The sequence below is a fragment of the Brienomyrus brachyistius genome, chromosome 20 (assembly GCF_023856365.1).
Source record: "Brienomyrus brachyistius isolate T26 chromosome 20, BBRACH_0.4, whole genome shotgun sequence".
NCBI classification, from domain to species: Eukaryota; Metazoa; Chordata; class Actinopteri; order Osteoglossiformes; family Mormyridae; genus Brienomyrus; species Brienomyrus brachyistius.
The window spans coordinates 11,306,478-11,332,092 of NC_064552.1; the positions used below are offsets into that span (position 1 = coordinate 11,306,478).

General features: G+C 46.4%; 2 protein-coding genes across 3 annotated transcripts in view; one reads left to right on the forward strand and one right to left on the reverse strand.

Annotated features, from left to right (window-relative positions):
- Positions 1 to 14,996: 14,996 nt before the first annotated feature.
- Positions 14,997 to 19,048, forward strand: nrbf2b (nuclear receptor binding factor 2b). Of its 2 annotated transcripts, XM_048988123.1 has the most exons (5): positions 14,997 to 15,245; positions 16,193 to 16,277; positions 16,424 to 16,464; positions 16,931 to 17,574; positions 17,745 to 19,048. In XM_048988123.1, the coding sequence occupies exons 1-4, from the start codon at positions 15,216 to 15,218 to the stop codon at positions 17,528 to 17,530; spliced, it is 756 nt and encodes a 251-aa protein (XP_048844080.1). In that variant the 5' UTR covers positions 14,997 to 15,215; the 3' UTR covers positions 17,531 to 17,574; positions 17,745 to 19,048. The 2 variants fall into 2 exon arrangements, with proteins under 2 accessions (XP_048844080.1, XP_048844079.1); XM_048988122.1 differs by having other exon boundaries at positions 16,931 to 19,048.
- A 1,895-nt stretch (positions 19,049 to 20,943) lies between these two features.
- Positions 20,944 to 25,615, reverse strand: part of jmjd1cb (jumonji domain containing 1Cb) — a 74,000-nt gene continuing 69,328 nt past the window's right edge. Inside the window, 8 exon segments of the mRNA XM_048988120.1 lie at positions 20,944 to 21,907; positions 22,317 to 22,448; positions 22,739 to 22,915; positions 23,247 to 23,386; positions 24,238 to 24,360; positions 24,728 to 24,858; positions 24,946 to 25,036; positions 25,135 to 25,303. Of these exon segments, the coding sequence (XP_048844077.1) occupies positions 21,812 to 21,907; positions 22,317 to 22,448; positions 22,739 to 22,915; positions 23,247 to 23,386; positions 24,238 to 24,360; positions 24,728 to 24,858; positions 24,946 to 25,036; positions 25,135 to 25,303 (1,059 nt within the window). The 3' untranslated portion in view covers positions 20,944 to 21,811.

Sequence of the window (25,615 nt, forward strand, 5' to 3'; positions counted from 1 at the left end):
CTATTAGTTCAGTTTCCCCCAAACGAGGATGAGGGGCTGAATGACTTCCCCTCATTTGTAAATTTCTTATGTTCTTATGAATTAAAGCTCATATTGGTTTACCACAGATTAACACACAGATTAACACACATTCAGTACTGTGCCATAGTCATAGGCAGTCAAAGAAAACGTTCTTTTATCTGCAAATTAAGAGTAGCACAATAAAAACTAACAAGAATTTCTTCAATTCCCAAACAACTTACTGATATCTTGTTGGATGGCTAGATGAACACCACTTCACCAAACCTCTCCTCTCCATGTATTCATTAAATTTCACCACCGGCTGAAGTTAATTAATGAACTTTAAGTCAACAAATTTGAGTCAACTTTAATTCAAGTCAACACATACATGGGTGTATCAGATCATTACTAGAAACACTTCAATGACTTAAGTTTTTTAGTGAGAGTTTTTTAGATGGCTAAGCTGACAGACATAAAATCTAAGTTTTACACCATCATAATTTAAACAGAATTTCCTTTGGTTGCCTAAGACTTTTGCCCAGTACTGTATTTTGTTTATTATTTAAGTAAATGTAATTTTTTGGAGAAAAAGTGATGTGATCATAATAATAATAATAATAATAATAGTCAAAATGCTGACAATGGACACTTCCCAAATTCCTGATTGACTTGAAGATGGCAGCTGATTTCCCACTAATGTCACCTACTGCTCCTTCCCACTGCGTCTCAATGCACCCTTTTTACAGTGAGAAGTACAGACAGGGCAATTTTCGCTTGAAGGCCTCGCCATCTTGTTGTGTTCGCTAAAACAAAGAGCAGAAGATTGATGGCGGTGGAGCGGGCCGTCTCTGTGCAGACGCTTCCTTTTCGGGCTGTCTCCGCATGCTCCAGGATGTTGTGGCCCTCTCTCTGCAAAGTCCGCGCGTTAATGTTCAATCCGGGCCAGGAACTGACGTCGCAATTGCGGCACTGGAGTGCTAAGGGCTCATGCCCATCAGTCACATGCGAGACAGCGCTCCACTTAGCCACGCATGTACTTAGTTGTAGCGCACCTTGTCCAATTAACTCCCATGGTGCCCCGTCTTCCTCCCTGAGGCACGGGGGCAGCTGGAGACGGAGCTGGGCAGGCCTGACTGATCATGACGGAGGAGCGCTTGACGGCCCAACAAGGCGTCCTGCTGTCCCGGCCCAGATTCCCCTGGCTAATCTTCAACCCTGCCACGACTCCGGCCCTACCCTGCCATCCCCGCACTGCCTGGGCAGGAAGTTTCAAACCGGCTCCCATTGCCGAGTTGCGGTGCCCCCATGGCGCCATTGTGTCGAGGGACTGTGGGGGTAAAAAGCCACCAAAGGGAGATCTTTCTGGGGGGGGAAAATGGGGCAATGAGTCACCTTTGAAGGATTTCATTAACCTGTTTCCACTATCTAGCTACCTTAAGTGACATACAATTAATTTATATTCAATCCCTGGAGCCCTTCTGGATTAAGACCCCAAAGGTGACAACACTCTGCTGAGTGTGGGATTTGAACCAGCAACCTCCTGATCACTGGCACGCTATTCTAACCCACTAAGCCACAAGCGGCCCCTAGGGGCTTCACGCCCCCACCCTGCTCTGCTCAGTGCCACGCGTTCACTCAGAGTTTCCAGGTGACCAAGCTACATGTAGCCACACACTTATCACCAACCATTTTTCTACTCATGTGGTTTAATGTGCCGCTCCAGCTCAATGGAGGGGTTTATGTACAGTATCCGGCACCAACGGCTGAAATGTAATGGTAATGGTAGCCACTGAAGGGCGAGAGAGGAAACCAGGCCGCGAAAATGGAACGGCGAGTGTCTACAAGTAGGGCCTAGGAAAATAGACCCTAATCAGCCTGTCAGAACCTGACGCTGCTTTCTGCCCGAGATAACAACTTCGGCCCTTTTTCTGTTTGGATAGTGACAGAACTGCCGCTCCGAAACGATGACAAGGAAAGCACTTTCAGCATTTCAAACTGTCATCTTCCCCGTCCGCCAGAGAGCCGGATAATTAGCTGTGGCTAAAACAGTTTATCTGCAGACTGGGAGTCCGTGTTCATTACAAGGAGGCCACAGGGAGAAAATTCTGACTTTTTCTCTCATTAATCCTAAAGTCATATGCTTGGTTTAGCAGACTAGCAGCCACATGTGGAAAATGATCCAGTAGGAAACAAAAATATGGATGTAAATGGAATTAAGCACCTGTCGCACTAGACAGTCACAATGGCCGTCGATGTGTTCAAAATGGCAAGAAGATAGACAAAGAGAAATGGAAGAGTTGGTTATGACAGGGAGACCTACGGTCGTCCCTCAGAAGAAGGAGACACCAGGCGCTGAGCCATTGCTCATTATTCACCAGGAATATTGATTTTGTTTGCTCAGTGCTCCGGCAAAAAAAAGAAAAGATATAGAGTTTCCCCCGGAAATCGACCACTAACTGCGACGAGAGATTTAGCTCGGAGGAAATCGTTCAGTTGGAAGTTTGTCATGTCCGGGTCATGTGAGAGTCAAATGGTGCGACAGTCAAATGGTGTAACAAAGTGCTAAACACAAAGTTTGTCCCCAAGCTATTGCAATCAAAAACAAATAAGCACATACAGCTCTGGAAAAAAATTGAGAGACCACTCCCTTTTTCTATTCTTAAATCTGCAATTTTAAATCCTGGTTTAATCCAGGTTCTGTTAGCAGACGGCTACACGGTAGGTTGTTTCCAGGCTCAAAATCCCATGTATATACAGTACTGTGCAAAAGTCTTAGGCAGCCAAAACAAATTATGTTTAAATAACTGTCATGTTCGTGTAAAACTATGCTGTTATGCCTAGCAAAGTGTGTCAGCTCAGCCATTTCAAACCCTCTGCTAAAATAACCCTGTTATTTCCAGCAACCATACAACACACCTGTGTAATTTTTGACCTGACCTCTAGCCCACCTCATATATCTATTCAACATCTCGTTCACTTTTTTAGCTAATTAATTATGCGAGCTGGTGGTGAAATTTAATAAATACATAGAATGGTTCGGGTGCCACTGAGGAGAAGTTTGGGAACTGAAGTGGTGTTCATCTAGCTACCCAAGTAGATATCAGTAACTTTTTGGAGAACAGAAGACATTTTTACTAGTTTTTATTGTGTTACTCATAAGTTTCATATGTTCTTATGTTAAATTATATTTTTTTGTTCTAAGAAAATGTGCACTTGCTACCCAGATAAATAGTGCTAAACATCCTCTTTTAAGTGCACAGTGCTGTATCTTTCTTTGTTTCTTTATTTGTTCATTATTCACAGACACACACCCATTTATTGAGAAATCGGTGAAACTGAAAATTGTGCTGCGGTCTCTTCATTTTTTCCAGAGCTTCGTTTATTGAGCAAATTTTGGTTTTTAAATGTTTTTTTTTTTCAGTCACCTTGACCGTGACAACAAGCAAAATGCGATTCTAGATATTTCTGCTGAATTCACCTAATGACTGGGATCTTCATTCCGTGAACTGTGATCTTCGTGAGCTCTGCTTCATATTAAAGAGAATAATATCAGTTTTGCCGTATATCTCTGACATTACAGCTCTGAGTTACACCACTGACTGCTGCTTAGGGACTAGACTTTTTGTGTAAATTCCACATTTCGGGTGGAATTTACCTATAAGCACAGGCTTCGCCCCTTCCTCCTTAATTTATGCTTGTTTACAAATGTGTTTTATTCTCTCCCACCTCCTTAGTGTTAGACTTGTTCACAATGGATTCCTGTGGTCTTTCTTGTAGCTTGTGCCTGTGTCTGGCCTGATTTCAGGTCCCACATAAGCTATAAAAACCCTAACAGCCGTGCGCAGCGCTGAAAATCCCGAATCGATGTGTGCAGACCATTCTGACAGCAGTGCTGGTGAAATCGAACTCATTCCGTAAAGCCCAAACTGTCTGAAGGGGAAAATAGTGTCAGTCTGGATTAATGTTTAACAGTGGTAATTGAATTGAACTGAAATGAGATTACTGTCATCTTGGCTATTGCAACATCAATAAGGGTCGTCATCTTCGGCAGAGACGGCGACGCCTTAAACAGGCAACAACAAATATGAAAATATTTGCACATCCATCTGATACCTAGGATCATTAAGACGGATTAATAATCCTGGCTGGCTTTGCCTCTGAAATACACAGATAATACCTTTCTTCAGCTGTACTAAATGTGTTTACTGTCTTAGGCCAGCAGATCATCCAGGCGAGGAGATGAGAGGTTTCACATCGCCACGGTAAACTCCGAATAGGGTTTCAGAGACTGAGAGTTTTCAGACGTTACAGGAAAAGCGCAGCCGATGACACAGCAAGGTGGCCCCCAAGTGGGGGCTCCACTAATACTCTTTACAAAGTATTTTACAACTTTTATTTCAAAGGCGGATATAGGGACAGTCTCTACTATTTACCCCAAACCCGAGTCATCGAAAACAGCAGAACATGAGCATGTGCCGCTGTACAAATCTTTGTACGTTTTACATGAGGACACCTGTGAAGGGTGGAGATTCAGAAGGTTCCAGCTAAAGTATTAACATGTGTAATTAAATAACAGGAGTCCGTGTGCTGAGATTGGTGATATTTCGGACGCTCAGTGTTCCACTACTCACCAATTAAAACTAACCACCAAGAAAACCATCTCTCCACTCCCACAGCTGAAAACGCAATGAACGACGCATTGTTTTCGGGGTGCAGATGTGAGCTCATTTGCATATTCGTTTGTGACGGCGTGATTGGCTAACGGAGCTGCAGCGGAGCGACACCCCTTCAGTGCCTGTAAAACACTCGCTCTCAACACCTACAGCATCTTCCCTGACGAACGAAAACCAGCAGCATTTGGTTATTGTGCAGGTTTGCTGCTGATGGTTAAACCGCCGTTCATATGTGAGAATTTTAATCATTTATTATTGCAAAAAAATTTGAACTTTACTTGCATGTTCTTCTCTGGGTGCCTCTGGGTTCTGCTGAATATTCCAGCTTAGTGTTTGAGTCAAAACACATGCGATTTGGACGCTTCGATATCCTAAAAATTGGACAAAAGCATCTACTCAATAAATGAAATGTAAGGAAAACATTTCCGGATTTAAGAAATCAAAGTTTATTGTGGGGGTTTGTGTCTACTGGTGGAGCAATAAGAGCCGCCTGCTGGTGCGGTCGTCTGTTGGGTAGGTGGATAGGGTTCACCAGAGGTGGGAAGTTCAAGTTCAGGAAGTACAAATCCAGACCAAGAATTTGATTCAACCAGCCTGTTGAGTATAAAGAGTCACAGTCAGAGAGTACTCAGCTGGATGAAACAAAATCTTGATCTGAATCTGTTCTGGACCTGAACTTTCCACCTCTGGTGTTGAATATAAGTCCCTCATTTCCTTGTACCACAAAAATATTCCCCAGGTAAGATGTTTCAAGAGACACGTAAGCGCGTGACTCAGAGGCTGAGACCCTCAGGTTGTGGGTTTGAGGCACCTCTCTTGTGGTCGTGGTGGCCTAATTGTTAGGGAAGTGTACCTGTGATTGCAAAGGTTGCTAGTTCAAATCCCTGACCAGCTAAGCGCCACCCCAAGCACTGCTCCCCAGGCACTGAATTGGCTGCCCCCTGCTATGTCATGATTCCCCATATGGGTTAAATGCAGAGGACACATTTCATTGTTGGGCACTGCGGTGTGCTGACAGTTACTTAACTCTAACGCTTCGCAGTTGTCGTCTTCCGCAGCCCTGACACTGTATCTCCTGCCGTTACTGCTCACTGTCCAGATGCTCCAGGTGTTAGCCAGTGCGAGAGCAAGTGAATGGCATTCAATTAAAGTGATATTAGCGGCCTGTGCTGCACTCCGTCTAATTTACTCCTACTCTGATGTAAAAACATTAGTGACTTTCTTTTTTTAATTGGACCTCGTAATGTCTTTTCCTCCCACTCGACTGAAACTAAATAAAAGACTTTGGTGGCTGAAATCCCCCTCATTTACTCCTACCCATCTGTAACACCATTAGCCAGACTTTAGGGCAGATATTGTTTCCAATCAATTTTATTCAGAAGAAACGCGAGCTCACAAGCATCATTACCAGGGATATAATGAAATCATACAAGATATTTGTGTGCGCCTGTGCTGCGGATACGATAATCAGGGGCATTATTAAAAGTGAACTTGCTTTTATTCTCAACTAATGTTTCTTGGGAGGATTGCCGCGGTCATACTGCAAAGTTAGCGTGGCCCGGTTCAGAGGTCAAAGGTCAGCGGTTGTTGTATGAATACAGGCTGTCGGAGGTCATCTTATGGTGATGCGAGGCACGTCCGGTGCAGGCAGTTTACGTCGGCTTGTGCCGCGACGCAGAGACTGAACGTAGCGTTGATCTTAACTGTCAGATTTCTGTAGGGCTAAAAAATGTCTAGGGGGAAATGGAGAGTGTGCATGGTGGAAAGGGGGGGGGGGGGCAGGGCAGCGTGAGGCCGCTGCAGCTACTTGCCTCCCCCAAAGGATCCGGTGCAGCCAGAGGATGAACGCACTCAGAATGTCGTGTAGCTGGACAAACAGAGCAGTGAAAAGGGCCGTGGGTGAGCGAGGAAAATCCCCTCTCTCGACCCAGTTCCCGGTATGAGTGGCTTGCTGTTTGGCGTTCAGTCTGAGAGCTTTTCACAGATGGGATTTTTTTGAGATGGTGCTTGCTGTGCGCTGTGAGCTTTCCAGTAGAGGGATGAGTTTCCTCTCTTTGAAGTTTAGTGCACTCCGAGCAGACTTCCTCTTGTCATTCTGCCCTTTTTGGCGACATGCACATTAAAAAAGCGATTAGACCGCAATAATAATCATCAGAATAAAACAGAATTTATGACGTGTTTCCAGAAGCCGTCTGCTTCCCGACGCAACATTCGAAAATATTTTTGCTAATAGCTATGAATCCCTATTTCAGTGCTGAAAATCTAAAACATCACTGCATTACCAACACAATTTAACTTGCTACTGTCTTGTAATTCTGATAAAAAAGACAAAAAACATTTGCTGATAAAAAAAATCTACACTGTACAAAATTATGGAAAGTGCAATTGGCTTGAGGGAAAAGATTAAGGACACCTGGTCCAGAGATGAGTCCTCTCTGTACCCTTTACTTCCTATAGCTTTGATTGGCCTAAATATCTACAGGGAGACCCAGACAAGCTAATTAGTTACATGTGTTTTTATTGTCACATAAGTGACATTGAGTGTTTTATCAAACCCAGCCTCAGGATTTGCGGAACAGCAAACATTATTAATACACTAACTACTGATGATCCTTATTTCCACACAAGTGGAGATTATTAACGTTAAAATGTTCACGAGCGGATGATGAACTGGTTTTCCGCAAGCTGCTATAATGATGCGTAAGAAATGTGCAGCTTGGGATACTCCGGGTGCAGTCACATGCACAGATGTGTGTGTTCCACGTGAGCGCACACGCATGCGTTAACTTTGGACCGATCAAACTTTGAGATGTGTACTTGTTGGACACTATGCACATGACGTCCTTACACACAATAGTTGAGTCACAATTGCAGTACATTGTTTTACATCCTGTTATACACTAATTGAGATAAATATACATTTTCTCTTCATTACGTCTGGTAAGCATTGGAATGTATTTTGAGAATCATTCATTTAGAGCAAATGTTCAGGAATAACCCCAGTGAGATTGTGAGATCATTTCTTCAGATGACTGTATGGGATGTGACCTTTATTAACCCTTAGTAGGGAGTCCTGTGTGACTCAGTGGGTTGGGAATCTCTGTCCGTGATCAGAAGGTGGCCGGTTTGGACCCCAGGACCAGCTGAGCAATCCCGCTGCTGGGTCCCTCAGCGAGACCCTTACCCCCCACCCCCAGCTCTAGGGGCACTGCATGCTGGTGGTCTCTGCGCTGTGACCCCCCCAAGCTTGCTCTCACCCGTATATGGGTCTGTGTGTCTCATAGAGAGCAAGATGGGGTAGATGAAGACCCAATTTCCTCATATATTCTGTTGAGAGGGCGCCCTGCCCTTAGATAAAAAAAGGCGTTTTGACTGCTGAATGAGTAACAGGGCAGGAAGCACAGCAAAAGCAGGGGGAGCTACCTGGGCGGGGGGGGGGGGGGATGGCGTGTAGGGAACGGGCTCCATGCATCTGCCAGAACTGGTGGGGAGACTTGACCCCATAACCACTTTTACAAGCTCCGGTTAGGCATGGGCAATTGTAAACTGATCCTGGATCAGCTCTGGCAGGCAGCCCTCTGTCATGTGACTTTTCTGTTCCAACTGTGATTTTGCAGTTCAACAGGCAAGCATATCCACCCCAAGGAGAATGTTCTATTACCTGAAAACATCTCATATGTGGTTAAGGCAGGTGGTAAAAATACTTTCCGTAATAATTCTCATTCCCATAATGTCTATGACTTCAGATGTGAGATGTTTGAGTAATTTACTAAGCTAAAAATGACATTACCTTAAAGCCATAGCTGTCCTCTTTAATAAGGACTTAATACAATACAATACAATACATTTATTCTTTATATAGCGCCTTTCACAACAGAGTTGTCCTAAAGTGCTGTACAGGGTTGTGTTGTGATACATAAAGCATAGTTATAGAGAGATAATTAAAAGAGTGGTATTTAAGTCATGTAAGCCATCATCATCGTACGCCGCTCTTCCTGCTTACATTCGGGATTAACCAGGCAGTCCGCCAGTCCGCCAGTCCGCCAGTCCGCCTGTGACACAGAATAACTTGAAACGCCGGACGACGTCACACGTCGCGCACATCCAGTTGCAAAGTAGGACAAGAAAACTACTGTATCACAATCGCCTTTGTAGTGCGACACATCAAAAGGAGCACTTGCCCTGACAATGCACCGTTTCATAGAGGAAGACAAAGGTATGAGATCTTTCAAGCGAGAGTGTCTGGGAGGTCAAACTGTCCTTCCTCTGACAGGAGACACTGGCTTCCTTCAGCCTGCCGCATTGGGTGAAAAACTCAAATATAACTGCTGAATGGTCCTTTTTTTTTTTAAAGACCATAACTCCTAGAAAGACTTATACTGTTAAATTTACCATTGTACTGTCTCTGGCTTTCTTCAAAGCGTTTATGCTCATTGAGGGGGATCCGATATTAGCCCCCTGTAAATGTGGCTTTTGTAATCAGTACAAAAGGATGATATCAAACATTAATTTGATTGATATATGCATCAAGAAAAAATGGTACTCAGCCTCTCCTCAGGTTACGATGGGGTTATGTTCCGATAAACCTGTCGTAATGCCGAAAATATCGTACGGCAAAAATGCATTTTAATTTAATTTAATAGTACACCTAACCTAACAAACATCATAGCCTAGCCTAACTTAACCCTGCTTAAAACACTTACATTAGCCTACAGTTGAGCAAAATCATTAACACATTTACCCAACATAAACGCGATATGTCGTAATACAGACCGTCGTAACCTGGGGACCGTCTGTATGCTGGTGTTGTTAAGCTTTCTTCATTTACCTGTAAAAACAACGTCTTTTCATGCGTTGACCTGGTGATTCTGCCGCAGGGTTACGTTCACTTTGTATTTTGTGGTCCACGCCTGACTCTCAGGCACTAAGTTGAAAAACCCCTCTCTCAAGCCGCTTACCAACAAGGCCCTTCCAGTATGAAAGCTCTCTATCACGCATCCTCTGCAGGACGATGGCCGCATGCTCCCCAACAAAAAAAGAAGAAGAGAAAAAAAAGAATGAGTGACAGATTAAATAAAACAGAAGGGCGTTCACTTTGGTAGCTAACTGATACAAATAAGACAGATGGAGATTCGAGATTCCGGATTCTAAGCAGAGCTTTATAATTCTTCCTTCTGTTATTATTATGCCAGGCAGGAGAGAAATGAGAGCAATAATACCTCTAGCTTTATATGATATGTTTCCATTACAACTGCAATAAAGAACGGTCATTTATAAAGACATTAACTTCATTTGAATGATGTTTAATACATACGGCTTATTTTATTGACTAATAAAAAGGTGGAATTCGAGAATCCAATGAAACAGTTTGACTGGCTTTAAATTCCATTTTAATCTGGTTTGAAGTTTTGCTTTAATTCTGGAATCCCTCATTTTAAATGAAAGTGGCAGAACCTGCGCTTTGATGTATCAAACGGGGGCAAACGATGACAAATGGAGTGAAACCTGCGAAAGTCACTTTCTCTGAATTGCGAGCCATTTAATGGTTTCTTCCACAACAAACAGAGTCGGCTGCCGACGCGATCAGGTGCAAGAACGCGCCAGAGGCAACGAGACTGTGAGGCGGCGAGGCAGTGAGGCAGCGAGGCAGTGAGGCAGCGAGGCAGTGAGGCAGCGAGGAGGCGAGGCAGTGAGGCGGCGAGGCAGTGAGGCAGCGAGGCAGTGAGGCAGCGAGGAGGCGAGGCAGTGAGGCAGCGAGGCAGTGAGGCGGCGAGGCAGTGAGGCGGCGAGGCAGTGAGGCAGCGAGGCAGTGAGGCAGCGAGGAGGCGAGGCAGTGAGGCAGCGAGGCAGTGAGGCAGCGAGGAGGCGAGGCAGTGAGGCAGCGAGGAGGCGAGGCAGTGAGGCAGCGAGGCAGTGAGGCAGCGAGGAGGCGAGGCAGTGAGGCAGCGAGGCAGTGAGGCAGCGAGGAGGCGAGGCAGTGAGGCAGCGAGGCAGTGAGGCAGCGAGGAGGCGAGGCAGTGAGGCAGCGAGGCAGTGAGGCAGCGAGTCGGCGAGGCAGTGAGGCGGCGAGGCAGTGAGGCAGCGAGTCGGCGAGGCAGTGAGGCAGCGAGGGCAGAGTGGCTCCAGGTGAGTCAGACGCGGCCTCACTGTGTGGCATCCCGGACTATGACAGGAGCGTATCGGGTTTTAGCGAGTCTGGATGTATCATCGTCTTGGCAGGAGCAGAGAAAACTACCACAGGCGAGGGGAGATGTCTGTGTGTGTTTCTAAAAGAGCTCCTTCCCGAGGTAATTTGCATGTTAATTGATCATGTCGGTCAATCTTCAGGAAAACCACAGCTGACCTGATTGTACACATCCTCTGTCAAATCTTCTCCACAAATCAGTGCAAGCATCACTTAACAAACTTAACACTGATCATTATTTCATCAGTGTGGACAAATAATTGCCCGTCTCCTATTATGTTATTAAGACTCGACGTGTTTGATGTCAAAGAGACTCTGCTGTGATGAGAACATCGGTAAGAATATCATTATATTCTTACTCCTGGCTGTCGTCAGACGTACAAAGTAGAAAAAAATCACGGTCGGGATTTAGTGGACCGTGCTCCCTGCCCCCCGGCGATGCCAAGACGACATGGTCAGGCGGCCCTGGACACAGACACCTCCCACTGCTTCCAGCGTTTGTCTTACCCCAAACGAAAGAATGTTCCAGAAGAAAAGAAAAGTCTTGACACTGGGCCTTGGGGATGCTGGCTTTTTAAAAATTGTTATGTAGTGCTTTGTTATCTCTGCCCTGCTGGTAAAATAAAGTTCACAGCGGTCATTAATAACTGTCTGCTGGGGGGCCAGGGCTGAAATTATGGGCCCCGAATACTGGCGCCAACAACAGGTGGCAAAAGCCGAAGTCGATGACCATCTGGGCCGCAGCATCTCGACGCTTTTCGTTTTGTTTTTTATTTTCACATGCAACGATTTCCTTATAAAGAGAGTCATTAAATACATCACTGTCCTTCTCACTTTTTGGCCAGAGGAAGTATTTAAATGTTTGACCACGACGCCGCAAAAAAAAAAAAAAAAAAAAAAAAAAAAAGGAACATTGAGTAAAACTGGGGGGGAAAAAAACTTTGCGTGAGCATATGAACAAAAGAAGCGATGGAGGTTAATGACACAGCGCTGTGATGAGCAAACAGGAAAAGCATGAGCACAGCTGAAAGAGAAGACGTCGAGGAGGTGACAGCGAGCCCCCCCCCCCCCCCCCTTCCCCAGCAGCAGGAATGGCCATGAGGGGGCGGGTCACCTGACAGCACTAGATGGACAGAGAGCAGCCTGATAGCCTTACATGTGTAGTTTAAAGAAAGAAATATTTGTCAAGCACATTAGCTCACCGAGGGGTTCCTTTTGTGCGGCAGTGTCGCTTCAAAGACACGCCGGCATTCCCTCTTCCTTTTTCGGCAGCTCCTGAGTGGGTGTTTATGTGGGCACCCCCATACAGACAGCGAAAAAGGCACTCAGAGAAGTGCCCCAGTCTCAAGCCAGTGGAAAATGCACAGGCTAAGCGCAATCGGCAAAAGGGGGCAAAGCACAGGACAAAGGGTGCACTAAAGAGGGGCAGTCATTCCCCACCGCGGTGTGGGCTGCTGGTTCCTGCTGATAGCTGGCTCATCACTACTTTTCAAGCAGCCTTCACTCAGGTAAAAGACGTATCAAAACCTCCCTCCTACTCGAAAATTCCACCTTTTATTTTTTTTCTCCCTCTCTCAATCGGAGCGTCTTTGCATGCTGTCAGGAGGGGACCCAAGTCATGGCAGCTGGGAATAAAGGAGAGCTCTGACGTTACAGGAGGTGCCACGACAGCGTCAGGGTACGGAATTCTCGTAGTCAGTGTCCCCCCCCCCCCCTATGGTGTTTCAGGATGCGAAACAAAACCATGCTGGATGGGAGAAAAGGAGCAGGAAGAAATTTAGGACCAGAACAGTCTTTAAAAATAAATTATTGTCATGTTTTTTACCACTTTCCTCAGAAGGAAATGTTTATTCCTTTGACCGTTTCTGCATAATAAATCTACAGAATCTAATATACACATAAGGAACCAGAAATTACCTCCTGATACTTAACCTGGAGTCTTTTTGCTCAAAAAATACCATCCATTAAAAGGTTATGTAAAGACAACCTCATTTTAAAATTTACATCTTCTCCTTCACTTATTTAGACTGTAGCATCTACATTTACTTCATTTAGCTGACACTCTTGTCCGAAACAAGGTAATGCCCCAACTTGATAGCGTTTGATAGCACACTAGCACACGAGTGAGATCGGAGCAGACTGTTCTGAAAAGCTATCAGTGAAGTTTATTTCTTTGGTGCTAAGTGAGCTTAGAGAGAAGTCCCTCTGTTCATACGAAGCAGTTCTGAACTTCTAAGACAAGCACAAAGGGCCATGCTATTCGAAAGACCCAGTGCAAATGAACTACAGGCATCTTTTTCAATGAGTTTTGACACAATTCACATTTGTCTTGTTGTTTCTAAGGACACCCACTGAGTTCCAGTGAGATAGCATTTGGTTTTATTATATGGGTGGATGCAAAGGCTCATTTCAGCATAGAACATATGAAAACACAATAAATGCTTCTGGTCCATATTCTCATTGAGGGCACCAGGCTGGAGAAACAAGCTCAGCTTTATTCAAAGAAATCCCCTTTGTTACAGAGGGCAGAATCCGAGCCGATGTCATTGACTGGATAGATTTAGCTCGTTGTATAATGTTTGCAATAAAGTCATAACCGAGAGTGCTGAGTTTAGTAAATGTAAATGCTTAATGTGGGTTTGGGGAAATACTGCATGTGTTCAGCATGGTATCACCTCACCTCTCCTGGGTTGTTGGTTCAAATCCTGCCTTGCTCTGTATGTGGGAAGACTGTATGTCCTCCCTGCGTTGTGTGGTGTCTTTCCACAATACAAAGACATAAAGCTAAGCTAAATTGCCCATAATCTGCATGTGCCCTGTGACAGACCCGCATCCTGTCCAAGGTGGATTTCAGCCTCGCCCCTGTGCTGCCTCGAATACGGTCTGGGTCACCCCGTGACTCTAAGTAGAACAGTAGTTGAGAGTTGGATATAAATATTGCACGTACAACTTCACCAGTTCACTTGCACTAGACATTAAAGGAAAGAGACAACACAAAACACCTACTTTAAATAATTAAAATTTATCGATGTATTTAAATCTATAAGATCTATCAAATTAGGTTTTAGAAACCAAAATTGTAATTTACATTCTTTTTTAGTGCTTGCAGTATGAGTTTTGAGGAAACATTGAACAGTAGTAATTTTGACTATTATTTTTCAACGTATGATAATAGTTAGGTACAATATGAGGTAAGACGAAACAAAATTGAATGTTCGCTTAACATAAAAAGCCGAGTGCACGGCTCTCATAGATATAATGTGATTGGAAGGTGGAAATCGCCACCTGGTGGCATGAAGAAGAAACTTCATATTGGTTAATTTATTGAATATCAGACATTATTTATTAAATACGTCTGATCGTTAAATTCTGGTCGTCACTACCCCGCTATTGTGCAACAAATAGAGTTTTGTAATATAATATTTTCAAACAATAACTTTCTTAGTTTGTTGTCACATCAGACCTCCTGCATAAAAGGGAAAGGAGCCATTGATGTGTCACGAGCTCCCTCTCGTGTCATGTCTAAAAACTGACATGTTGGGATGAGCGATGGTCGGTTCTATAACATGGAGCACGAAATTGTGAAAAAACACTGATGTAAATATAAGGTTTCGGTTATTGTTAAATGTATCGTTATATTATGCATATGAAAAAATAATATAATATATGGATACACAGCGGGGGCGGCATGGTGGTGCAGTGGTTAGCACTGTCGCCTCACACCTCTGGGACCCGGGTTCGAGTCTCCGCCTGGGTCACATGTGTGCGGAGTTTGCATGTTCTCCCCATGTCGTCGTGGGGTTTCCTCCGGGTACTCCGGTTTTCCCCCACAGTCCAAAAACATGCTGAGGCTAATTGGAGTTGCTGAATTGCCCGTAGGTGTGCATGTGTGAGTGAATGGTGTGTGAGTGTGCCCTGCGATGGGCTGGCCCCCCATCCTGGGTTGTTCCCTGCCTCGTGCCCATTGATTCCGGGATAGGCTCCGGACCCCCCGCGACCCAATAGGATAAGCGGTTTGGAAAATGGATGGATGGATGGATGGATACACAGCGACTGCGGCGGCTACTTGCACTACATGCTGTTTCCAGTAGATGACGCGGACTCGGCAGCGGTGAGATATCGCGAGAAATCCTGATGCTAAACGAGATTTCGTAACGAGGAGACGTGGCGACGTCACGATTGCGTTCGTTAGCTGTGTACAGCTTGGGGGAACTTGGGCTTTTTTTCTTACCAGCACCACAAAGCGGCAGCCGGCAGAACCAGGACATCTGGTCCCGGAATCCAGAGCGGGTACCGATGAGCGTTGGCTCGGAACAGTTCGATTTCTCATGTAGCATATATGCGTGAAGATTATCCCGATGGAGGTGCTGGAGAGTCCTCTTAATCTGGTAAGTTTCTGTTTACTGCCTGTTAGCCTGTTAGCCAGTTAGCGTGTCTTGCTGTCCGTTTACCCGCGGTGTAGCTAAGCGGGCAGCGCGCTGCTTTCACGCCGTGCCTCCCCGTCTGCAAATGAGAAAGACAATGAGAAAATCGAGCTCCCCCCCCAGTCGGTGGTACTATCATTGTGCGCTATTCGGGCGTCAATCTCAACGATCCACTATGGTGGGTCAGGTTAGCTTAGCGAGGCTGTAGACGGTTATTTTTAATCTTCATAACGCATGTATGTGTTGTTAACCATATGTTTGCGTTATAAAATACTAAGTTTATAATGTTAGTAAATCCGTTTAATGTAGCTCTCGGGTTGTGAATAGTAAATGTAGTTAGACCCATGCCCCAGTTTGTGTATAAACTGTCAACTAGCTGGCTGCAATCTTTAAAGTTGTCTTTAAAGTGTCTGGTAATATTGGGTTTTGTTTTATTTCCGCTGATTTGTAACTGTTGTTATTACGGCTGTTGTGGCTGTGGCGGTAGAGACACGTGTCTGCTTTGTCTCTTGTTTAGCCCCAGGAAAAATTAGCCATGTAACTTGGTTCAATAAATGAGCAATGGCTCGTGTGCAGCTTGTGGTCCATTAACTGGTGTGGACTTTGCTATGCCGGGCTTGTGGGAAGTTTGCCAACTTTGTTAAGCTATAACTGGCTATATCTTTGTGGCTGATGGTAAACAACAGGTCAGCTCTCTGCCCTTTTAAAGGACACATTTGAAAACACTGCGGTCAGTTCTTCTTTCAATACCCCTTTGTCAATACTTGGTGTTCCTAGTTAAAGTGTCCATCCAGTGATTGGTGTGTAACTGGATCCTTACTGGTATGTAAATGGATGTGTCAATGGTCCTGGTTGGGGACGTAGGACTTCTGTGTTTTCAGTTCGTCGTGGTTTATCGCATGTTTCCACAGGCCCATCAGCAGAGCAGGAGAGCGGACCGCCTGTTGGTGGCAGGCAAATATGAAGAAGCCATTTCATGTCACAGGAAAGCTGCAGGTCCGTTACTTGCTATTTCTGGGGAGGTTTTTGTTATTCCTCGCAACATTTTAATCTGTTTTGTGTACCTTGATGGTTTTGGAAAATAGTATCAAAACTGTCGAGAAAAAGATGAAATGCTAAAACGTGTATATTTTTCTTCGTAGACCTTCTGGAGGAAGCCATGAAGCTGACCAAGTGTGAGCAGGTAATCTGCATGTTAGCTCTCTGTGACACCTGCTAGACATCAGATTTGATTTATGTGCTCCTGGGTCAGTATAATATCGTAGTTATGATTTGACTTTTCTAACGTATCCATCTGGTGAAGGATCAGGACAGCCATTGCCTTTTTGGTATGGAGCTGATCTTTCACAAATCTCCCACACTAAGGACATAACTTAGGATTACCAGCTTTGGCAGCCTTCACAGGAAAGGAACCCAGAGGATCGACGTGTCAGCATGTACAGCGACCCCCCTCCCCCGTGCACATACAGGAATCTGGGCTGCCCCCCTTTGGTCATATTTGGCTTTGAAACGTCTTTATACTGGTTAAATGTACACATCCCAGGGTCCTTCACCTTTTATTCATACTGTATTGTGTGAATTGCTAGCTTTAACATACAAATACTCACAACTCGTTCAGTCATAGTTTTAAGTGTGTGTGTGTGTGTTAGGCTCAGCTGTCCCTGGAGCTCCAAAGGGAGAGTCACCTGAAGCAGCAGCGGCTGATTGAGGAAAAGTGGAAACGGGCTCGGCGGGAATGGAAGCCTCGGGTCCTCCTGAGTGGCGAGCAGGTGCCGTCTGGCCAGCTGCAGCCGCCTCCGGGTACGGGAGGCCTGGATCGGGAGTACGACACCTGGCTGTACCTCCTGAAGAACAAGGGCCCACCGCAGGAGCCCTGCGCCGGCAGCAAGGCCCTGAAAGACGACAAGACCCGTCTAGAGGAGCAGGAGACCGCCATCGCGGAGCTTCGTCGGCTGGTGGACGACCTGCTGGCCAAGAATGAGAGGCTGAGTCACGAGAAGCAGAGGCTCACCAACGAGAACCAGCGGCTGCAGGCGGAGAACGCCCGGCTGAGGAGCGCGCCATATGCGGAAGCCCACCTGGTGGAGGGGTCCGACGTGTGGATCCTACCCCAGGCGGGGCAAGAGCGCAAGAGCAAGGACATCCCCATCCCTCACCTGCCACCCCTGGAGATGCCGACTCCGGTCATGGAGCTGCCCGAGGACATCCAGCACGAGCTGGAGGAGCTCCTGGATAGGGAGAAGCTGTAATAGCAGGCACACGGAAGGGACAAAATGGTGCCGGCCACTGGACAGTAAGTTTGACTGGTGGTGAGAAGGCGCCACCTTCTCGCCGTGACCACAAGGGGGCACTACTCACAAATTTTCAGCAGTCATTTCTTTGCTGGTTTTTTTTCCCCTTCTTCCCCCCTCCCCTCCAGTGACTCCTTAGATACTGCAGCTAATTCACAATAATCTCTTGCAGGATTTGTGCCTTCCGATACTTTCAGAACTGTGGTACTCTAAGGCCCTAAAACATAAAAGTGATTTTAAATAAAAAAGAAAAAGGACTGACATCGTCTTTAAACAACGTTGCTGTCTCAGCTTTGATGGACAAAGGTGGCTCTGGCTTTGTTTTCGTGTCGTTTCCATGGAAAAGGAGAGATCTTAGTGGAGCCGTTTAAAGGGACGGTGCCAGCGCACTTTGGGGAGCGTTGCGGTGCGACTTGGGACAGAACTTGAGCAAAGGGGCCGCGGCTGAGCCTCTCTGTTGAAGACGATGAACACTGTGATCTTCATCAAGGAGCTGTTGGCATTTGTGTCGTCCTGTCTGCTCAGCTACCCCCCTCAGCCGTTCCTTCTAAATATGCAGCCATGAAGGGTTAGGGTTAGTCCTGGAGGTGCGTCAGTCGAGTGAAACGTGAACATGTTTAAAATACCTCCCTTTTCTGTCGTACAAGCTTCACAGTCGGTCTGTGGAACGTGATGGGAGATGAATCTTACTCAGAAGACCGTGGGCAGGCCGGGGCTGGGTGCAAGCTGCCCATCCGGCGGCTTTTTTGCATTAATCGATATGCAGCATGTTCATTTCGGCGGGTTGGCGCTCTCGCCCGCCCTATCGGAAACGTCCTGCTGCCCAGAATCACGGCGTGGCGGACGTGTGATTTTTCCAGCGGCCGCGTGCGACGAAAATGATTTTAGCACAAAGGCTTTATGAGCCCCTGGTATCAAAGCTTGGAAAGGAGTAGCCAGTGAAGGTCTCCGTTTTGTTTGTCAGATGTGAGGTACCTCATCTCCTAGTTTTTTTGTCTCATTTTCTTTTTCTACTGTAATCAGTCAATGGATGGACACAGTGATTGTGTAGAACACACACATTTTCAGGTAATTGTCTGAATATGCAGAATGCAGAAACATAAATATAGTATATATATATTCATAAATAAATATATACATCAGGGTGTGCAGCCTGTCTTTCACATTAACCTGAAGTAATCGACTTGTGCCAGACGCGCCAGGAATAACAAAACTACGAGAAGCAACTCATAAGTTTTTTTTGCTCAGCAAGAGGGAACCAAATCCAGTGTTTTTATGTATAAATTATCGGTTTACAAACAGTAATCAGGGTGCATCAACCTTTTTTTTTTTGTATTTTTGCTTGATGTAAATCTAAAACGGATGTGATATTGATTCTCATAACAATGAAAATGTAACTTTGTTTTTGGTGATGCATGAATGACAATTCTAGTTCTAAATGTACAATCTTTAAGATATTAAACAAGACTTTATTTAGTTTTGTTGCAGTGGCTGTTTGTTTTTAAGGTCCTTTTTTGTAGAAATGTGTATCATGTCTGCAGTTTTGTTTCTAGGGTGAACAGAAACCACACAAGTTCTGTAGACCAGTTTTTTTTATTGCAGGGTTGTCATTTACTGATTGAACTGCAGATGGACCAAAAGGCGAATCTGCTCCCAGTCCAAAAAGTGACTGCATAGGCGGTGCAAGAATTGCTCACTGCTAAGATCAAATATATTGGTAAAAACATAGAATCCCTTTTTTTCGGGCAAAAGTGAGTCATCAGGCAGAGACCGAAATGAATACTTCATCCTTAGAGTAGGTATAATGGATAAAAGTTTTAGCTGTTGAGATCGATTAGTTAAACGTGTATTTCGAAACGCCACTGATTGCTCGGAGTCCATTGTATGAAAAAATTCTGCCGCTAGATGGCAGTAAAACAAGTTGACAATCTGTGTTTACGTTTGAAGCATTTAGCGAAAACCGATGTACTATTTGCCGTTTTGGCAGAAACCAGATTATAAATAGGACAGTCAAAATACACATTTAAAATTTCAGATTGCTATTTCGCTTTGATTGTGGAACGGGTACGGGCTATTCTGCACACAGATTTGGCAAAGGGTATTTCAACTTCAATTTAGGGAATTTCATTTGGAAATGTAAATGCATCCAAAGATGGACTGTAAACTGTCCACCGTAATGAGAGTGGATCCGCAGCCTGGTGCTGATGATATAGCCTGGGTGGGGGTTAGACTCATTAAGGCTCAGGACAGCCAGCGGGGTCTCCCGGCAGACCCCAGGCACGCGGCGGCACGTCTGCGAGCGCGGTCACGTGTCTGACGGCAGCGCGGCCCTTTGATGCGCGCAGAATATTAATGGGAGAAGCTGTCGGGAAGGTAGCGGCACGGGGACGCTCGCGCGCTGCACGAGCAGACTGTTAAACAGGCTCAGGCGGTGCCAGTGCATCCGTGAAAGGCTCCTCTCCCGCTCCCCCCTTTCTCTTCCCATCTCAGATGTTCACGGGTTGTAATTACGGAATCGACTCATCAGGGGTGTGGAGTCACTGCGGCCGGGAATAAAGTGCAGCTGCAAAAGCACAAATGATTACTGAAGCCAGCGGACGGAACATGATGTGAAACAGCGCGCACTCTGAAAGGTACCTGTCACTATTCGTGACCGCGGACGGGTGTCGCGCCAGCTTTCTGTTACGCCGGATAAGCTTAAAGGATAATGAGGGAGGGGCGGCACTGTTACTTCCCAACTGTGGGACCAGGGTTCAAGTCTGCATGGGTAGAGATTGCACGTTCCCCACACATTGGTTTCCACAGCCCAAAAGAGTGTGCGTGCGTGTGAATAAAGATCAAAGAGGGAGGTAAAGGTACTGAATACACTGGCAGGAATTAAGAAGTTTCCAGCCCCATATATCGTGTCCAGAAGACAAACTCTTTATGCCCGTTTGAGGGCACAGGACAGCTAACATGAAGTCGTGTCACAAACACCTTCTTGGCCCCATTGACACAAAAGTCATCAATAGCACATTTTGGCATTGGGGAGTTCCCACAAGCCGTCAATCACCAATACAAAAACCAATGGGAGATGGGTCATAGGTTAAGGGGGGGGGGGGGGGGGGGGTGCTGATTGGCAGCACAATGAACCCACCCACCACAGGTCTCAAAGGCATATTTTAATTCTCATCCCAAACTGCATCTGAAGTCCATGACAGTGCCACAAAGGGGGCCAGGCAGCTCACAGGCTGAGCAGCAGATCTACAAGCCTAAGTTTACACAGTACATGCCCCAGAACAATGGCAGCACCCCCACAATCCCAGCACCCCAATACCCCAATCGTGCAGTTGTATACCATCAACCCACAAGCAGAGCCAACACAGGCAGACTCTGATAAATCCATTTTAATGGACAATGTAAAAGCCCTTTGAACTTCAATGTACAAAGCATGTAACACTTGCACTTTTAAAATTTGAAATTGAAGCAAGCCATGTTTTAAAAAAATACATCATCGAATGTATATATGTATATATTTACACAGCATACTAAGTTTTTTTCCATTTAACTTCAAAAGTTCACCATAGTAAATTTTAACAAAACGAGACAATTTTCTTCAATAAATTACAACTTTGTAAATGTCTCAATTTTACAACGAATACTTTAATAAAATGCAGAAAGTGTGTTATTCATGTAGCATTTTTTGTGTTTTTCTTTTGTTTTTTATACATATACCTTTACAATGTTTACAATAGTTTGGCAGTTAATTGTCAAAAGATATGGCATGAGGACTGCAATTCAGCAAGTACAGGCAACAGCTGGTGTCTATCCTCTCACAGTAACTGTCTCAATGTAGTGAACGGTATCAGAATCGGTTTAGCAAACTGTACAAGTCACATTTACATTTGATCTATAACATAGCATAGAACTCTTAAAAAATAAATACATCATTTTAGTCATTTTCACTGAAACAATATACAGTAAGAAAGAGGAAAAAAAAAAAACACAAGAGGGAACAGCAAGGCCATCACTTGCAGATTATCTTTTGACTTGCATTGAATCACAGTTACCTGATGCTCTGGGTTATACTGTTGTGGGGTCAGTAACAAATAAATACCTTTGTGTGTGTGTGTGTGTTTTTTTTTTTCTTTTAAAGTCGGCTTGGCACTGGAGGTTCATGACGCAAAGGTTAGTGTGCATATTCCACCTGACAAGGCGGCTGTGTGACAGACGTCTCTCCCGGCGGTAACCAGGTGACCGTCACGAGTTCTCCTCCGTTTCGTCCAGCTCCTCTGCACAGCACCGCTTCAATGTTCCCACGGCATCTTTCACACAGTGATAAAAGATGTTCTTGACCTGCAAACGATGAAGAAATAAAAGCAGGTCTGAGGGCCGTAACGAACGAGCACTCGCGCCTGACTCACGCAGGGAACGTCGTCAGGAGACGGGAAACGGCACGTGACTCGTGTGAGAAGCGTGCGTGGATCAGCAGGGACCCCACAGCAGATTTCATACTCCATCTCTTCAGCTTACCATAAAAACCTAACCTGAACTTAACCAAGGGCTAAGAAAAATAAGCAATGGCCAAACTGAAATTTCACCAAAAAATGTGAAGTAAATGCTGAAACTGGGAAAACAATGTGTGGCTAAAACGGACAGCAAAGTGTGTCATTCACAGCAGAGATGATGTAATCACACAGGGAGGAGGGGCCGCAGCAACCAGCGGACGCCGTCCCGGAAAGGGAGAGCTGCATCGCATCCTTACCTGTAGCTTATCTTCATAGTTCATTTCTTCTTTGGAGGATCTCAGTTCCTGTGTTAAATGAAATGAGTGCACCACATGTTCCGGGGATACAAAGTCATTAATCACCTGGACACAACTGTGAAGGTTCTGCACCTGAGGAGCGTGGGAGAGAGACAGGGAGGGGGGGGGGGGGGGCAGGGAGGGAGGAGAGCATGTTGTTCTCACTGCAACAGAGTAAACCACCCCCCCCTCCCCCGCCACCAAAATGAGAACGCACTCTGAAATGCTGCTGCTTTGCCAGTACAGTTTATGGCAGTGAGTCATCAGTGAAGCTACGTCCACGAGATACTGGTGGAGGACGTGGGATAATACAGCCGGGAAAGACGCGCGGAAACATCACAGATCACAGCAGAGACGGGAAGGGGTGGAGCGTGCGGACGGACCTGGTGCAGCGCCCCCGCGGGGATGAGGATGGAGTCCCCCAGGAACTGGACCACTGTCCAGCCCTGTACCCCGCACTCCTCCTGCAGCCGCTGCCGCAGCTTCCGGGTCAGATACCAGCCGGGCTCGCGGATGGGGTCGTGCTCGGTGGACACCTCCACGCCCTGCTCCTTGGCGACCTGCCGTGGCAGACAGAGCACCAGGACGTTGAAACAGCACCAGTAAAAGAAATTGCACGTGCTGGGAAGGGGGGCCCAGTGCTTAATCACGCCTGTACCCACAGCGGACATATCTGCTCTCAGCATATGGAGGTAAAATGTGCAGCCAGTGCTAAGGAGAGAGGAATGTACTTGTGCCTATAAAAAGGACAAAAGTTCATGAGTAGGAAAGTAATTAGGTATCCCTCAATAAAAGGCCTGTCTGGAGGGAGTGAAGCATTTTATAACGTCATCCATGGAAAAGTAAAGCAAAGCGCTCCGGAGATTCGCGGGGCCAATCTGCAGCGCTAACCTTGTACAGGAACTCTTTAATTCTGTCCACATCCTTGCTGGCGTAGATGTGCCACAAGGCTCCCGGTGTCTCACTGGAGTCTTTCAATCTCTTCTTCAAATTGTCATCCAGATCCTCTTCCTCCAGTCTCTTCAACACACCTACACACACAGGACACGGTGAAGAAGAAGGTGCACTGACCGCCCACCCCCCCCCCCACCCGGCAGACAGCTGTGGCTCAGAGCCTCCAACCGCAAAGGCGAGCCGCTCCCCCCGAGCCGCACGCTCTAGGCTGTGCCATCGCAAAAGCCGCTGTGCTATAAATAGCCGGCAGGCAGGCAGGGCACAGGGGGGAGGGGAGGGGGAGAGGCAGGACTATGCCCAGGCAAGACGCCAAGTCTAAACACCAGGGGTCACGACCTTGCGAGCTGCAGTCCTACACTGACGCGGGCTCAAGCTCATCTGCCGAGAGGCAGCTCAGTAGGACGCCATTTTTAGCGCTGAGCTAAGCCTGTTATTTTTTTATTGTAACCGGAGATTTCAGCACACCAACATGGACCATGGACACATGGTCTCAGGCCGGCCTCGCTTCAGCGTCCGAGGCCTTCTCCAGCCGGGCGGCGGCGCAGACACAGCCGTTCCTGTCTCGCTTGGATTTATTCGCAACAATTACGTGGAGTCCGAGTGTGCGGGGGCCAGGGGACTCCTGTAATTCCTTCCAGATGTCTCTCCTCGGGCGCTCATCGACATTCCATTGTTAAAAGGAGGCTTTAATGTCGCAGCACACTATTTTTCCTGCTCTACGCTCCCCCACCAAATAAAAAAAAAAAAAAGAAAAAACTAGTGCACAGCCCTGGCCATTAAGTTCCCACAGCCGAAAAGGGAGGCAAGTCTGGGCTGTGTCACTCTCTCCAGAAGGAAAACAGGCTGACCTACTTCACTAAACTCTCAGTCTCCCACCCTGCCTAGCAGCGGGGGGGGGGGGGGGGGGGGGGATTGGGGACCCATGTACCTGTTTTTGAGAGGACTCCGTTTCCTTTGGCCACACCAACGTAAACGAGGACGCTGACGATATCGGAGACCTCCAGGTGGACGTTGGCCGTGCCGAAGTCCTGCTCTTGGGATGCGGCCACCCCTGTGCGTGAGGAGAGGTGGCAGATGAGACGAGGCAGGGGCGGGGGGTGTCGTCATGGCGACCCGACGCTCATAGGACAACAAAACACTTATATGGAATTAAGTACCTGGCATTTGCTCAAAGGTATTGATAACTTATTCTAGACGGATAATTATAACCTCTTGAGTTAGTCTCAAAGTAGCAGGTTCAAGATGAAAATGATCTGTTGTGATGTGTACTGGCATGTGCCGGGTGCAAGTTCTTTCGACAGACTGTGAAGTACTGGAGTCATCGTGGAGCAAACACACACAGATGTATCCGTGTACACGCATATCGAACAGCCTGATTACACATCCGTGTGTGGGAGGCGGGACGCCGGCTCGGGTACCATATGCACAGCAGAGCCGCGGGCCCAGGTCAGGCCGTACAAAAAACGTCGGCAGATGGGAGGCCAGGTTGAGGTTCCCCTCAGGGTCAGAGTATTCCGGAAGGGGAAGGTTCTTCATTAGGTCGTCGTACCTGCAGTGTGCAGGAGAGGGACGTTAAGGTAATTATCACGGGCCTCACAAAGGGAATGAACCGAACGCAGAAAGACGAGGACCGCACCTGGAAGGCATGAGGGCCATGAACTCCTCGCCCGACGGCCAGTCCTTCAGCCGGTACACCATGGCATCCCCGTCCTTGGACTTCGGCCGCTCTATGGAAATAACCGGATCGTCGGCGGGATGAGTGGATGAGTGGCTAATGAACAAAGAGCCTTTGGTTTACGGGGTCGGGGCGAGGCCAGCCACTCACTCGTCAGGTCCTCGAAGCCATCCCAGAATTCCTTGATGCCGGAGTTGGAAACCACACCATCCTTGCAGTTTAAAAGGTCTCCTTGGTGGTCAGCGAATTCCTGGTTAAAGGAATCTGCCTTCCATAGACCGCTGTTCAGTTTCTTATGGACCCCCGACACCAGCACGGGCTGGAAACACAATTAAAAAAAGGATTTTCCCTTCAGTACCTTCGTTTGGCGTGGACCGAAGACGAGAGGAATTCGGGAAATAAAAACGGGGAGGGGGGTGGCTGCTCCAAAGAGTCACTAATAAATGAGGAAACGTGATTATAAACGGAGAACAGTTTGAGGGGAGAGGTGAAGCTGTCCTTGAATTAATGTCTGCCAGATGTTTTTGTCAGTGGTCTACCCACAATGTTCAGTGTCTCAATGATACTATTTAGACTTTCTTTAGCCAAACCTTAGTAAAAATATGGTTTCTTAAGAAAACGGGCTACTGCC